Source organism: Grampus griseus (assembly GCF_964374135.1).
Source record: "Grampus griseus genome assembly, chromosome: 19".
NCBI lineage: Eukaryota > Metazoa > Chordata > Mammalia > Artiodactyla > Delphinidae > Grampus > Grampus griseus.
Window position 1 is genome coordinate 40324193 of NC_139013.1, and position 15314 is coordinate 40339506.

A 15314-nucleotide genomic window follows, 5' to 3' on the forward strand; every position below is an offset into this window, starting at 1 on the left:
AAGGTTCTCCATGGAACTATGTTGAGTGGGAAAAAAGGCAATCTCAAATGGTTACATACTGTGATTCCATTTATATATATAACATTCTCAAAATGGCAGGGCTACAGAGATGACACTAGATTAGCGGTTGCCAGGGAACAGGAACTGGTTGAAGACTGTGAATGTAAATGGGTAGCACAAGAGAGTTCCTTTGTGGTAATGGAAGAGTTCTGGATCATGACTGTTATGGTGGTTACTTGTATCTACATATGGGATAAAATTGCATAAAATTACATACATACTTTGTTATACAGTGATAAGTTTTATGAAGGAATAAATATTTTGAGTCTTATCCCAAAAGTTACTGAAAGTTAAAATGGAGATTGTAGTATTTTTTTCCATAACTAGACTTTGTATTTCATTATATGCCAAGATTCATTTCCAGGTGATGATTTTTTGTATGATGTTGTTACATGTATATTTTCAGTTTGAAGCAATTTATGGAAATTTAATTTTGTATTTTTATTATCTCTACATTGTGTTGTCATGTGTCTAATATATTCAGATCCGCTCCCTCCAAGTAATGTAGCAGAACTGATAATAGAACTCCTCTTATTGAAGCTGCTTTAGTCTGTCGTATACCTTCAGGCTTTAACCCTCCAGCTTTAGTTAAATTAAGCAGGCACAGACCTTTGCTATGGAAACGTACAGAAACATAACAAACAACTTAGCTTACTTTCTTCTACAAAGCAGAAGGTGACCTGAAGAGAAGTATCCGGATACTAGATGAAAGATTTTAGAGAATAGTGTTAACAGTAGCAAGAATTTGTTGCCTATAACATTGGCAGCAAATGGGATGGGATGGAATGATAGTCTAATTAATTTATTTGATGTTCTTTTAAAGTCCTTGAATTGCAAGGGAGAAGCCCTATTTTTCTTATGCTGTAGTATATATGCTTGGAGCAGATGTTGGCTGAAATACGTGTTATGAAATACATTCTCTTTGAAATCTTATCTGCCTGATTACCTTCCCCCATCACTGGCTCATTTTACTATCAAAGTATAAAGGACAGGTGGCTTATGTCTTTGCCAAGCTGGTATTAATATGAGTCATCTAATATGACTGGGATACTTTGGAATATAGTACTTACTGGTATGTTATGTGATATTTGGGTAACTTAATAGATAGCAATAAAATTTTTAGTTTGTATTTTCTATTTTAAATTTTACTACTTCATTTTAAACAGCTACTTTAGTGGTTATAATTCTTATTTAAATAATTCTGTTGACTAACCTCGTGTTATTTTGTTCCACCAAATTGTACTCTCTCATTCCAAAATTCATTCATTCAGCAGTGATTAAATGCCCATAACGTGGTAGGTACTATACTAGGCTTTGGAGATAACAAGAATGACACTGTCCCCCTCACAGTACTTTGAGGCAAGTGGTAAAGTTGTTGGTACTTCTTCCTCCACTACAAGAACAGTTGGTTCCGTAGAATAATTTGTTCAATGTAGGATTAAACATGAAAGAGCAACAATAAGTATAGCAGAAAGGATGATTAGCCATGAGTTCGGAGTAGTTCCTTAATCTTTCTTAGCTTCAGATTCTTCATCTATAAACTGGAAAAAATGGCATGTACTCCACAAGAGTTTTAGAATTACATAAACTAATTTAGTTAAAGTATATTACCACTCTCTACTGTTACTTTTTCACCTCTGTGTCCAAATTTGTATGACTCGCATTCTACATTATCACTTACCCCATCTGCCTCCATACAAACCAAAAGGGAAAAGTGACTGAACCATATTTGTGTGCATATGCATACATACGCCCACACTGTTACTATTTCTTCTTTAGTTATTGATTTATTTAGGCTTTATTTTTTTTTTACTGTAATCATGTTGGCATTTTATTTTTTATGGAATATTTTCCATTCAATTCAAGCTTTAACATTTATTAACTTGTTTATACCAAAATATGTAAAAAGAAATCACAACTGAAATATTGATAGATTTCTTAAATACACAAATAGTTAAATATTTACAGAAAACTGCAATTTCCAGTTAAATATACTAGGTTAAACACATGTGTTTACCTTCATTAGACATTAAACAGTTACAACTCAAGCTTGTTGGTTGGAGAGAAAGAACCAATAATTAAGCACAAATCATTTTATACTAAAGAACCTTGGAAAGGCTCAGGGGGTTGAGGCACTGGTGTCTCTGAAAGTGGGATGTGAGGTGAGGCCGAAAACATATTGTTGAAGGTCTACAAAAGAAGCAGTTAAACTTCCCAGATTTTTCTCCCTTATATGGTATAATGAAGTGATAACCACTGGCTTACCTTGGGAGAATTCTGGAGATTTATTCTTTAGAGGGAATGAAATAGAAGTTCTAGGTTCTAGAATAACTGAAAGCAGGGCTTGAGGATCTGTACAGAAAATGGGATGGGGATGAAAGGGGAGGCATAATGAAAGTCTGTGTACTGAATAGGGAGAGCTTTGACTCCTCTTAACTCCCAAAACGCTTGCAGTGGGTTTATGTTCCCTAGACAGGAGACTGGAGGATTCATTTTAGGCAAACTGATACCAGTGTGCCTCTTGACTTGCAAATCTTCTAAGGCTAGTGGTTCTCAACCCTATCAGACCCAACCCCACTCTTTTAAAATTTTAAACAAATATTTTATAATACTTTATTTACCTGAAATGGAAATTCAAGGACAATATAATCAGCCTACACATGTAATTTTAGAAATACCAATATAATGCTTTTATTATTAAGAGGAAACAAATTTAGAAAACGGTTATAAACAAATTATAACAAAAAGTTATATTTCAAAATGAAAAGGCTTGGTAATGACTCTAGAGAAAACAATGAAATAATTAGATACTTGTACTTACAGCATCACTATATCACACTTGCACATAGGCAAGTGTGTTGATCAGCAACCTAAATTCCACAAGTGAGTGGCATTACTAGCAATGACATGATTTTCTGAAATGATCAACTCTTGCTAAAGTTTACCTCGGGAATTCCCTGGTGGTCCAGTGGTTAAGACTCTGTGTTTGCAGTGCAGGAGGTGCGGGTGCGATCCCTGGTCGGGGAGCCAAGATTCCACGTGCCGCGCAGCGCAGCCAAAATAAATAAATAAATAAAGTTTACCTCAGTTTACATGGCAGTTGCATTCATGAAAAATTCATATGTGTTAAAACTGCGATTTGGGTGGTATTTATATATACTAAGGAGTTGGGTTCCAAGTTCGTAAACGTTTCTGTATACACGAATATATATGATGGGACGTTCTGAAGTTCTGTGCAACATAGGCTAGTTCCTCTCTTTGAAAAACAATGATTATCTCGTGCATTGATAGAAGTTTGAATTTCTGGCCCCTTTCCATTAAATACCTATATGCACCTCACTCATCATGTTGCCATACTCATTCATTTATAAATTGACTGAGCCTGTTTTGGGGCAACAATGGCAGAGTAGTTAAGATAGAGAGTATACTGGCACTCTCATCATTTTACGCTGCTGCTCAGGGAGCTACAAATCACAGTGATGCAGTTAAAACTCAGTAGTGTTTAAAGTGCTATGAGTACTGAAACTTTTACAGTGCATACTCATGTCATCATGATGTCATCATTCTACTCATCATGTCAAAACAAACAGAAAGAGGATTTCAGTCATCCTTTTAAAGCACAGTAGACTGTATTTTGTTATTGTGCAATAACGCTATGGCTGGGCTAAAAGAATGTATGTATTATATGGCCTCACATTTCCATCTAGATGTCTCACTGTTACTTTGAATACCACATGACTAACATTGAAAACATTATCTTCTTCCAAACCTGTTCTAAATCAGTGACTTCTTCATTTCTTTATTTGCTAGTGATACCATCATTCTCTTGAGTACTGAAGCTCAGAACTTCTAATTTCTTTGTTCCCTTCTCTTTATTATTCTATACGTAGCCAGTTACAAAAAATCTCTTTAGGATCTCACGAGAAAGACTTATTGCATTAATCCTCCTTCATTTCTATTTATGTTCTCACTTCTACCCTTGTTTAAACTTTGAGTACACATGATTTTAGTGCTTCAGCCTCTTAGCTGGTTTCCATGATTTCGTCTTTTCTCTCCTTCACAGGACCTTAATTGCTTTTTATCATGTGCTTCCCTATATTATTATTATTAATAAATTTCTGCCTTTTAAGGTCTTCACTAATTCCTTAAAATTTAATACATGCCACTTTGTTCTTTTTTTTTATTGTCACCTATATAATACTGGCTGAAGCAGTGACATTTGGTATAGATATTTCCATAATGGATCCTCAATAAAAAGAAGGAGGGGTGGAGTGGTGAACAAGACAAAGTTTCTGTATTTTGGGAACTTATGTGGTAATAAGGAAAACAGATATAAACAAATGTATAAAATACTTTTTTTAAATTAATTAGTTTATTTATTTATTTTTGGCTCCATTGGGTCTTCACTGCTGCCTACAGGCTTTCTCTAGTTGTGGAGAACGGGGGCTACTGTTCGTTGCGGCGCGCGGGCTTCTCATTGCGGTGGCTTCTCTTGTTGTGGAGCACGGGCTCTAGGCGTGCGGGCTTCAGTAGTGGCATGCAGGCTCAGTAGTTGTGGCTCGCGGGCTGTAGAATGGAGACTGAGTAGTTGTGGCACACAGGCTTAGTTGCTCCGCGGCATGTGGGATCTTCCCGGACCAGGGCTCAAACCCGTGTCCCATGCATTGGCAGGCGGATTCTTAACCACTGTGCCACCAGGGAAGTCCCTAAAATACTTTTGATAGTGATAAATACTATGAAAAATAATAAAACAGGATAAAGGGATAGAAATGTGATGTTTTAGATAGGGTGGTTTTCTCTGAGAAGTTGACCTTTGAGTGTAGAGCTGAAGGAGTGAGGTAATATGAAGATCAGAGGGAAGAATATTCCAGAGGGACAAAATATTAAGTGTGAAGGCCCTGAGGTTAGGAATGAGCTTGAGTGGTTCATGCAATAAGGCCAAGGTGGCCAGAGCAGACTGTGGAAGGAAGAGAGTAGGAGAAGGTAAGGCAACAAGTTAGCCAGGGCCCAGATCACACAGGACTTGTAAATCATCATAGGGCATTTGAATTTAGTTCTGAGTATGGAAGGAAGCCATTAGAGAGTTCTGAGCAGGGGTGTAAAGTTATCTGGTTAATATTACAAGGTTGTTCTGACTCTTGGACAGAGAATAGGCTATCAGGGAGCAAGAGTAAGAACAGGGAGAGCAGTTATAAGACTATTGCAATGGTCCAGGCTTTATTTGCTTCTCTGTAAAGGCACAGGGCTGAAAATCATCCTGGGTAAATTATTTTATCTGATAATAGGCAAAAGACTTCATGTCCTTTCCTGGGTAGAGGAGGATAATCAATAAATTATGATGTTGCTTGGTTACAAACTCCACCGTAAAGCCAGGGATGAGCAAGCAGGAGGGAGTAAAGCAGTCACCTGAAGGACAACATAATCAAATAAAACTCCTACATATTTGAAACTCTGACTAGATTCCATACTTAGAATCTGGATGCAAACTAATAGCTAACATTTGTTAGGTACATGCCAGACACTGTACTAGGCACTCTATATTTGCTATCATGTGTCAGGATACTTTACAAAACCATAGTGCAGAAACAGAAGAGAATTTCTTTTAAGGTTATTAGGTACCTCATAAAATCTCAGGTTTGGAAGCTATGTGGCCTAGAACAGTGTACAGCCACCCTACCCAGTTTTGCTCTAGTGAAAACATCACTGACACTGTGACTCACAACCCCAGCTTGTAGGGACAGTGCTTAGGACTGGGTGGGCATCAGAAACTCCACCACTACTGTCTTGAAGAGCTGGGCACTCCACTGTGCTTACCAAAAAATTGACTTTAGGCAGTCTATGTTATCATATCGCTCCCTTGCTGGTTCAATGGAATAAAACAGCCATAGAGCACATCTTCCTCCCAGAGGCATTTGGGGCCAAAAGTAGGAGTGGGGATTGCTGAGCAAGGTCTGTCTGAAATTTGTAAGATCTCCACCAAGTGCACGTAAGCCACCATCTCAAAGCAGAGGAATCTGACTAAAACTGCAGTAAAGCTGATACAGCTTAAGAACTGTGACCTGACCAAAAAAAAAAAAAAAATAGCATGCCTCTTTCTGAAGGTAAATACTTGCTACTTCAGTTCCTAGAGTTGTTCTATACAAAATGGCTAGTATATGTTAAACTATACATACACACACAAGAAAGTGTGAACCACAGCTAAGAGAAAACACTCAATAGAAGCTGGCCCAAAGATGGCCTAAATCTAACTCTGTGTCTGGGTTGGAGTTATCAGAAAGAGACTTTAACATAACAATGATGAAAATGCTAAATTATCTAGTAGAAAAGGTGGGCTAAATATGTGAAGAGATGAAGGAATTTCAATAGAGACATGGAAAAAATTTTTTTTAATCAAAAGGATAACGATAAGGACAAAGACACAAGAAGAGAAAACTACAGACTAATATCCGTAAAGAATATAAGCACAAAAATCCTCAACAAAAAACTAGCAAACCAAATCCAACAGCACATTAAAAGGATTATACAGCATGACCAAGTGGGATTTACCTCAGAAATGCAGGTAATTCAACATATGAAAATCAATTGTTGTAATATGCCATACTAATAGAATGAAGGCATAAAAACCACATGATCATCTCAATTGACACAGAAAAGGCATTTGACAAAATTTAACAGCATATCATTTAAAAAAAAAAACAGCAAACTAAGAAAAGTGGGAAAGTCCTTAACATGATCAAGGTCATTTATTAAAAGCCCACAGCTAATAACATCATACTTAATGGTAAAAGACTGAAAGCTTTTCCCCTAAGATCAGGAGCAAGACAAGGATGCTTGCTTTCGCCACTGCTGTTCAACATTTGTGCTGGAAGTTCTAGCCAGAGCTGTTAGGCAATAAAAAGAAATAAAAGACATCCAAATTGGAAAGGAAGAGGTAAAGTTATCTCTATTAACAGATGACATGCTCACATACTTTAAAAATCCCAAATAATCCCCAAGAAAGCTGCTAGAGCTAATAAATGAGTTTACGAAATTTCAGGGTAGGAGATCAACACATACTTACCGATTGTGTTTCTGTGTATCAGTGATCAACAACCGTAAGAGGACATTAAGAAAGCAGTTTTCATTTACAATAGCATCTAAAAGTATTAAATACTTAGGAATTAATTTAACCAAGGAGGTATAAGGACTTGTATGCTGAAAACTGTAAAATATTTCTGAAAGAAATAAAACTAAATGGAAATATATAAAGTGAAAATAAAATCCAAATATACATGAAACAAAAATAAATAGAAAGACATTCCATGTTCATGGAGAGGAGACTTAATTAACATTGTTAAGATATCAATACTGTCCAAAGCAGTCTACAGATTTAATGCAATACTTACCCAAATTCCAACAACCGTTTTTGCAGAATGGAAAAGCATATCCTCAAATTCATAATGGGGACTTCCCTGGTGGCGCAGTGGTTAAGAATCTGCCTGCCAATGTAGGGAGCAGGGTTTGAGCCCTGGTCCAGGGAGATCTCACGTGCTGCAGAGCAACTAATCCCATGTGCCACAACTACTGAGCCCATGTGCCACAACTACTGAAGCCTGCACGCCTAGAGCCCATGCTCTGCAACAAGAGAAGCCACTGCAATGAGAAGCCTGCACATCACAACAAAGAGTAGCTGCTGCTCGCCACAACTAGAGAAAGCCCGCGCACAGCAACGGAGACCCAACGCAACCATGAGTAAATAAATAAATAACTTTATTTAAAAAAAAATTCATATGGAATTGCAAGGGGCTTCAAATAGCTGAAACAATCCTGAAAAAGAAGAGTAAAGTTGGAGGACCCCCTTTCCCTGACTTGTAACATACTACAAAGCTACAGTATTTTAAACAGTATGATACTGGCATAAAGACAGACCAATGAAATAGAATAGAAAGCCCAGAAATAAGCCCTAACATATATGATCAATTCATTTTTGATAGGGTTCCAAAACCATTCAGTAGGAGAAATGACAGTCTTTTCAACAAATGGTGTTGGGAAAATTAGATATCCCCATGCAAAATAATGTAGTTGGATCCTTACCTTACATTATATACAAAAATTAACTAAATATGGATCAAAGACCTAAAACTATAAAATTCTTAGAAGAAAACATGAGAAAAACCTTCTCAACATTGGATTTGGTAATGGTTTCTTAAGTATGACACCTAAAGCACAGGCAACAAAACAAACAAAATAAATTAGATTCCATCAAAATTTTAAAACTTTTGTGCATCAAAGGACACAACCAAGAAAGTGAAAAGACAGCCTGCAGAATGGGAGATAATATTTGCAAATCACATAACTGCAAGGGATTAATATTCAGAATATATAAAGAACTTGTACAACTCAGCATCAAAACTAATATAAATGCACACCCATATGTACTCCCAAAGAATGTTGAATTTTTTTGTTTAAGCAGGCACTTAACTTGGTTGGAGTCAACCTGTAAAACCTGTCTCCCTGTGGTTGGTGGTGGCTTATAATCTCATTTCAGTTATTTTAGCCTTAGGCTGCTTGGATCTATCCTGTTCTTGAATGGTTTACAGGTCAGCCAAAGGATTGGGCGGAGTCTATATATATATAAAATTTGAAGCTCCTCCTCTCTGGCTGTCTCTTTTCTGGGATTTGCCTCTTTCTTTCCAGAGGTTGTGACAGACTGTCTGTCCTTGATTCTTCAAGCCCTTCAGACTGTAGATTTCTTTGGTAGTTTTAGTCTCACTGTAAGGCGTGGACTGTGGCTTTTCCTCAGGTTAAAAGCCTTAAAAACAGGAAACACACCTTTTGTTATTCTCTTCTTACATGTGTCAGTTTGTTTCCAGTATCTGCTTACTTTGGTGTTCTGTCCGTCCTTTCAAGGTGGGTCCAATGGGTGCTACTCAGCCATCAGACTGGACATAGGAGTCTCGCTAAGTGCTTTAGGCTCTGTTTCTTTTAACTGCCTCTTTTCTTGTGGTCGCTGTTTTTACCTCCAGCACCTCCTGGTCATCACCCTTATTAATCCTGTGTAGCCATCTTAACCTCAGCAGTAGTGAAGGGTACCAAAGAAAGTCAAGTAGCCTAGCTTGTTAAGCCAGTTGAAATATTAACTTGGAAACATGCAATAGGATTTTTCAGATCCTTTCTGCTAAAAGTGTCTCTGATTTTAGCAGCCCGTTAGAGGACCTTCCCACATACCTTGGTCTTTAAGTCTGGTCTGGATGGTTAATGTTGCCTGGAGCACAGAATCAACATTTCTTTTGTATTCTCCACAGCACTCTACCAAGGCTTTTCAAAATTTAGGTTGATCTAGATTTTAATCCAGAAAAACTCCTTCATCCCTTTGTAATATATTGCAGCATTTTATAACTCTTAAAATATTTCTGTGATTTAGAGGGCTATTCATTTATTACTTGTTTTTATTACTATCTTTTTTGAAATAACATTTTATGTATCAGTAGTATATGATATAAATATAATAGACTTAACATTGTAAGCATATTGTAAAATGCATGGATAATGAATTGTATTTTTCTGTGTTTGCTCTTCCAAATTAGCTCCTGGGCTATAGTGAAAAGCCGATAAATCTACAGATGTTTATTGGAACAGCAGATGATCGATATTTACGGCCTCATGCATTTTACCAGGTGCATCGGATCACTGGGAAGACAGTTGCTACTGCAAGCCAAGAGATAATAATTGCCAGCACAAAGGTTCTGGAAATTCCACTTCTTCCTGAAAACAATATGTCAGCCAGGTATCTTGAAACATATCCCAAAATGGACTGTTCTTTCTTTTTCTAAAATAACTTTGAAGAAAAGTATATTTATTTTTATAGTACAAAAATAAGTCATTGTTCTAAATTAACTGAATAACATTATGTAAATAATTATAGTATATTTGCTAAGGTTGGTACCACATTTCCATAAAGAAAATTCAATTCAGCAAAAGTTTATGACCATGTAGTACCAGCCAAGCATCATGCTAGGTGATAGAGACAAAAGTATATGGACTTTTTTTCAAGTAGCTCACAGTCTAATAGGGTAGACAATAAGTAAACAATTGCAGTAAAATTATGATTGTTAAGTTTCCTTGAGGAAAACTTCAACTCTACTTCCAGGTGTCCCATTTCACCCGTTTCCAAATAAAATGAGGTGGCCAGCTTCTGAATGAGAATGCAGTAGAGTTTTGTTCACGTGGATTAGTTAGGAATATATATAGTATCTGTAACAGAAACCTGAAATGCAGTGGCTTAAACAGCTAGAAGTTTAATTTTTTATTCCGTAAAATAAATATACACATAGGCATCTTAGGGCTAGCACAGTGGTTCCATAAGTCATTGGGGCCCCAAGCTCCTTCTGTTTTTTCTTCTCTGCTATTATTAGCATGTGGTTTCCATCCACAAGATTGCCTCATGATCCACAATAGCTACTGGAGCTCTAGCCATCATAACTGTAATCCTGGAAGGAATAGGAAGAACGGGTAAGAGGAAGGGTAAGACAGAACTTCCATCTGAGTCAGACCTCTTTACAGAGCTTTTCCCAGAAACTTATCCAACACCTTTACTACATCTCATTGATCATCCTTATATATAAGGAAGACCTGGGTATGTTTTTTTTTACCTGAGTGCATTGCCACCGCTAACAAGATGGGGGTCTGTTACTAAGAAAAACAGAAAAAAAGAATATTTAGTAGGCAACTGTTATTCTGCCACAACCAGGTATGTGAAACTTACAGTGAAGTTTGTTAGAGAAATTGGTTCAAACTATAATATAGGTCTTTCTTGAGATGGCAATGATATCTGTCCCAGGTTATTACAAGAATAGTCCTATTAAAATCAGATTTCAGTCTCGAGTTCTTCTCTTTTAAATTTATATTTAAATAACATTTTAGGTAAACTGAATATACCCCTGAGGACATAGTAACTTATAACATAATTGTACTATTATAAAATAAGAATTGCCTCTTATCTACTTATCTCCAGAAAAGACAAGTTAATATTGATTTAAATAAAACCTTAACTTTGCCTGCTTTGTTCAAAGGAACAGTACTCGAGAACTCAACTCCACTAAGTCATTACACGGGCTGCAATAGAGTTTTTTCATGGCAGAGGTAGACAGCTAGTTGATAATCTCTACTCTTAAATTTCTGTGTTCTGTAATAATTAAAAAAAGAACTTTGGATTCTCAGCCAATCCTTTGTTCAGGTACTTGAGCAAAACACTTAAGAAAAAATTGAAAAAAAAAAAAAGAAAGAAAAACATTGACTCCAGACATCCTATTTGACCAATCTTCAAATAAGGTGAGGTAGCCAGCCTCTAAATGAGGATGCAAGAAGGCTTCCTCTCTTTTACTCTAGGATCTTACTTTTTTTTTTTTTTTGGCCTCGCCATGTGGCTTGTGGGATTTTAGTTCCCTGACCAGGGATCAAACCTGGGCCCTCGGCAGTGAAAGCACAGAGTCCTAACCACTGGACCACCAGGGAATTCCCTAGGATCGTACTTTTTCATCTAGCATCAAAAGCAATATGAATATACTATTATTCAGCTGCAGAGGGGAATTTGAAACTCAACTTTGAACTATCTTTTTCTAAGAACTCATAAAATTGATTCTTAGGTGACAGTTTGCAGACCATGTTTCCATTGATTCCTCTGGATAGTTCAAGCAGTAGACTTGAATCAAGTAAATAGAAATCGCCAGAAGCTTATAACTTAATGGACTGTTAAAAAGATTTTATCTCTTAAGTTGGTCATTATTACACACACACACACACACACAGTCTTTTCAGGTTAAAGGAGAAAAGTTGGTATTTGATGACACAGTAGATTTTGTTTTACCAGACAAGGAGAGACCTACAAAAGCTTTATCATCTTTACTTTTTTAAAAAAATATTTACTTATTTATTTGGCTGCGCAGGGTCTTAGTTGTGGCACGCGGGATCTTTGTTGTGGCATGTGCGGCATGCAAACTCTTCGTTGAGGCAGTGGGACTCTTGGTTGTGGCATGTGGGATCTAGTTCCCTGACCAGGGATCAAACCTGGGCCCCCTGCATTGGGAGTGTGGAGTCTTAACCACTGGACCACAAGGGAAGTCCCTATCATCTTTACTTTTTGCCTCAGCTTCCCAAAAGTTCATGATCAAGCTCAATTATAGTAATTATAGTAGTTCATATAACCCTAGATTTGGGATATATTTATCTCCTCTTTCTTCTATTCAAAAATATTTTCTATTTCTTTCTTCTTGACCTTATTTGTATTTATGTTGTAAAATGCCTCATATCCTTTTTAAAAATAATGTATAAATCAATAAATTAAAGAAAACAGAGTACGTGAGTTTCTAAGACATTCTCTCAAGAACTTGGGAAAGCCTTACCTACAGAATAGTGTGAACAAATTAGAGCAGTAGGATCTGAATGTATCTTCCTCCTCCTTTTCACATGGAACAGAGGTGGTAGTCAAGATTCATGTTCCCTTCTCCAGCCAGAGCTGGCATATACTGCCTGCCTGGATCAGACCAGAAAGAACAAAGCTGTAAAAATACCATTATTACTAGTAGCAAGCAGCTTAGCCCCCTTACCCCACCCTGCTCTGCCATACACACACCTGAAGCTTCTCTGGCTCTCTGTCCACTCTGAACTGTTAGATTGGGGAACAGGAATTCTATAGGAACCAAGGTTTGTGACAACAACATTCTGTGTGTCCAAGAAAGGGTTGAGTAAGGAGCAACTAGGAAGTTACCCAAATCTAAGAAACCTTTTCTGAGTACCTTAGATAACAGGGCAGCTAATGCTGAATGAGCCTGTTTTATCCAGGAACTAATTACTAGGATAAACTGTAGTGACTGAATGTAATATAGTTTCAGGTAGTGGTAGATTTAAAAATTGCGAATGATAAGACTGTTGTTCAAAATAATTTATGCACAAGTGAGTTGTAGGTATGTATTAAAAGGCTCTAGTGGGGACTTCCCTGGTGGTCCACGCTAGAAGCGTATGACTCCACGCTTCCACTGCAAGGGGCATGGGTTCAATCCCCGGTCAGGGAACTAGGATCCTGCATGCCACGTGGCATGGCCAAAAAAAAAGAAAAAGGCTCTGTTGTTTAAGGTGGGGAAAGATTGGTAGAAAGATTGGTAGAAACTCTTCCTTGAGCTTTACTGGTTCTTGATAACCTAGCTTTGTAACATATATTATCCTTCAAAGTGACTTCTCTAGCCTCTGGGCAGTGAGTATTAGAGTTGGAACATTAGAGCATTAGAGTGGGTAGATAAAGTAAGAGGATGGATAATAAGGAATGCCATAAGAGAGAGTAAACTTTAACTAGAATGTTTGATTGTTCGTTACCTCTTGCTTTATTCTTCTAATATGTAAATAACAAAGATATGTTATAGGTACTCGTGTTTCCTACCATGATTGTGTGTTAAGCAGCTATACTTAGTAATAAATTTTGAAGATAATGCAATTTTAGACCTTAAATGCCAAAACTTTAATCTTATATGTGCATTTCTTAGAAATGTAAGCCTGGGAATTTCCTGGTGTTCCAGTGGTTAGGACTCTGTGCTTTCACTGCCGAGGGCGCAGGTTCAATCCCTGGTTGGGGAACTAAGATCCTGCAAGCCTCGAATGTGCCTCCCCACAAAAAAAAAAAAAGAAAGAAAGAAATGAAAGCCTGATAGATTGTTTTTATTAATAAATGTATCATATAAAAGTTTAAATGTCATTAATGACTTATTTGTAGTCCTATAAGTTAATCTTTTCTGGCCTAGTTATATTTATAGAATTAGAGTCTTTTACCTTATATTTCACTCATCTAGTTCTGTAACACAAACTGCCCCCCAAATTTAGTGGCTTAAAGTAGTAACTCTATTGTTTTTCATGCTTCTTTTGGTTGGTTGGACTCAGCTGATCCACTCATGTGGTGTTGGCTGGGATCACTCATGCCCCTGAATTCGGCTGGGAGCTCAGCTGGGGTAGCTCAAGTAGAGGATTATATGGGCTTTTCTCTCCAGCATGCTAGTTGGACATTTTCATGGTGGCTCAGGGCTCCAAGAGAACAAAATTGGAAGTTACAGAGCTTCTTAAGTGCTAGGCTTGTAACTTACACAGCATCACTTGGCCACATTCTGTTTGTCAAGGCAAGTCATAAGGCTCACTCTCAAGGAGAGGGGACATAGTTACTCCACCTCTTAATTGGAGAAGTGGCATGTGAATACAAGAATGGGAGGAATTATTGTCAGCCCTCTTTACAGACAATATGCCACACTTAGGATTACATTTTTGTCATACAAAAACATTTTTAATCCTAAAATTTAAATGGCAGAAAATAGCAATCGTATCTTTCTTTTTTGACCTGATTTTAGATAGTGATAGTTCTTCCTGGCAAATTAACAATAACTGTTTGCTGAGTTGTTTAGAACCACTAATTTCTAGTAAGCAAATAAAATTTGTATATTTTTTTCCCTAGTATTGACTGTGCAGGTATTTTGAAACTCCGCAATTCAGATATAGAACTTCGAAAAGGAGAAACTGATATTGGCAGAAAGAATACTAGAGTACGACTTGTGTTTCGTGTACACATCCCACAGCCCAATGGAAAAGTCCTTTCTCTGCAGACAGCTTCTATACCTGTTGAATGCTGTAAGTGAGCCTGTGATATTTTAAAGTTTTGTTTATAATAGGTTATTTTCTGTTTTGTTTATAATGTAATGTTTGGATCAACAGTAAACTGAGGGGGCTTCCCTGGCGGCACAGTGTTTAAGAATCCACCTGCCAATGCAGGGGACATGGGTTCGAGCCCTGGTCTGGGAAGATCCCACATGCTGCGGAGCAACTAAGCCCGCTTGCCACTACTACTGAGCCTGCACTCTACAGCCTGCGAGCCACAACTACTGAGCCCGTGTGCCACAACTACTGAAGCCGCACGCCTAGAGCCCATGCTCCACAACGAGAAGTCACTGCAATGAGAAGCCCGCGCACCCCAATGAAGAGTGGCCCCCGCTCGCCACAACTAGAGAAAGCCCGTGTGCAACAAAGACCCAACGCAGCCAAAACTAAATGATAATAAATAAAATTAATATTTTTAAAAAAATGTTTCCAAAAAAAAAGTAAACTGAGGGCTTCCCTGGTGGCGCAGTGGTTAAGAATCCGCCTGCCAATGCAAGGGACACAGGTTCGAGCCCTGGTCCGGGAAGATCCCACATGCCGTGGAGCAACTAAGCCCGTGTGCCACAACTACTGAATCCGCGCATCTA

The 15314-nt window shown here is 37.7% G+C and overlaps 1 protein-coding gene across 1 annotated transcript in view; it reads left to right on the forward strand.

Moving 5' to 3' along the window:
* The window catches only part of NFATC3 (nuclear factor of activated T cells 3), a 134363-nt gene that overhangs the window by 69926 nt on the left and 49123 nt on the right, over nt 1-15314 (forward strand). Inside the window, 2 exon segments of the mRNA XM_082676080.1 lie at nt 9627-9826; nt 14528-14700. Coding sequence (XP_082532206.1) covers nt 9627-9826; nt 14528-14700 — 373 coding nt within the window.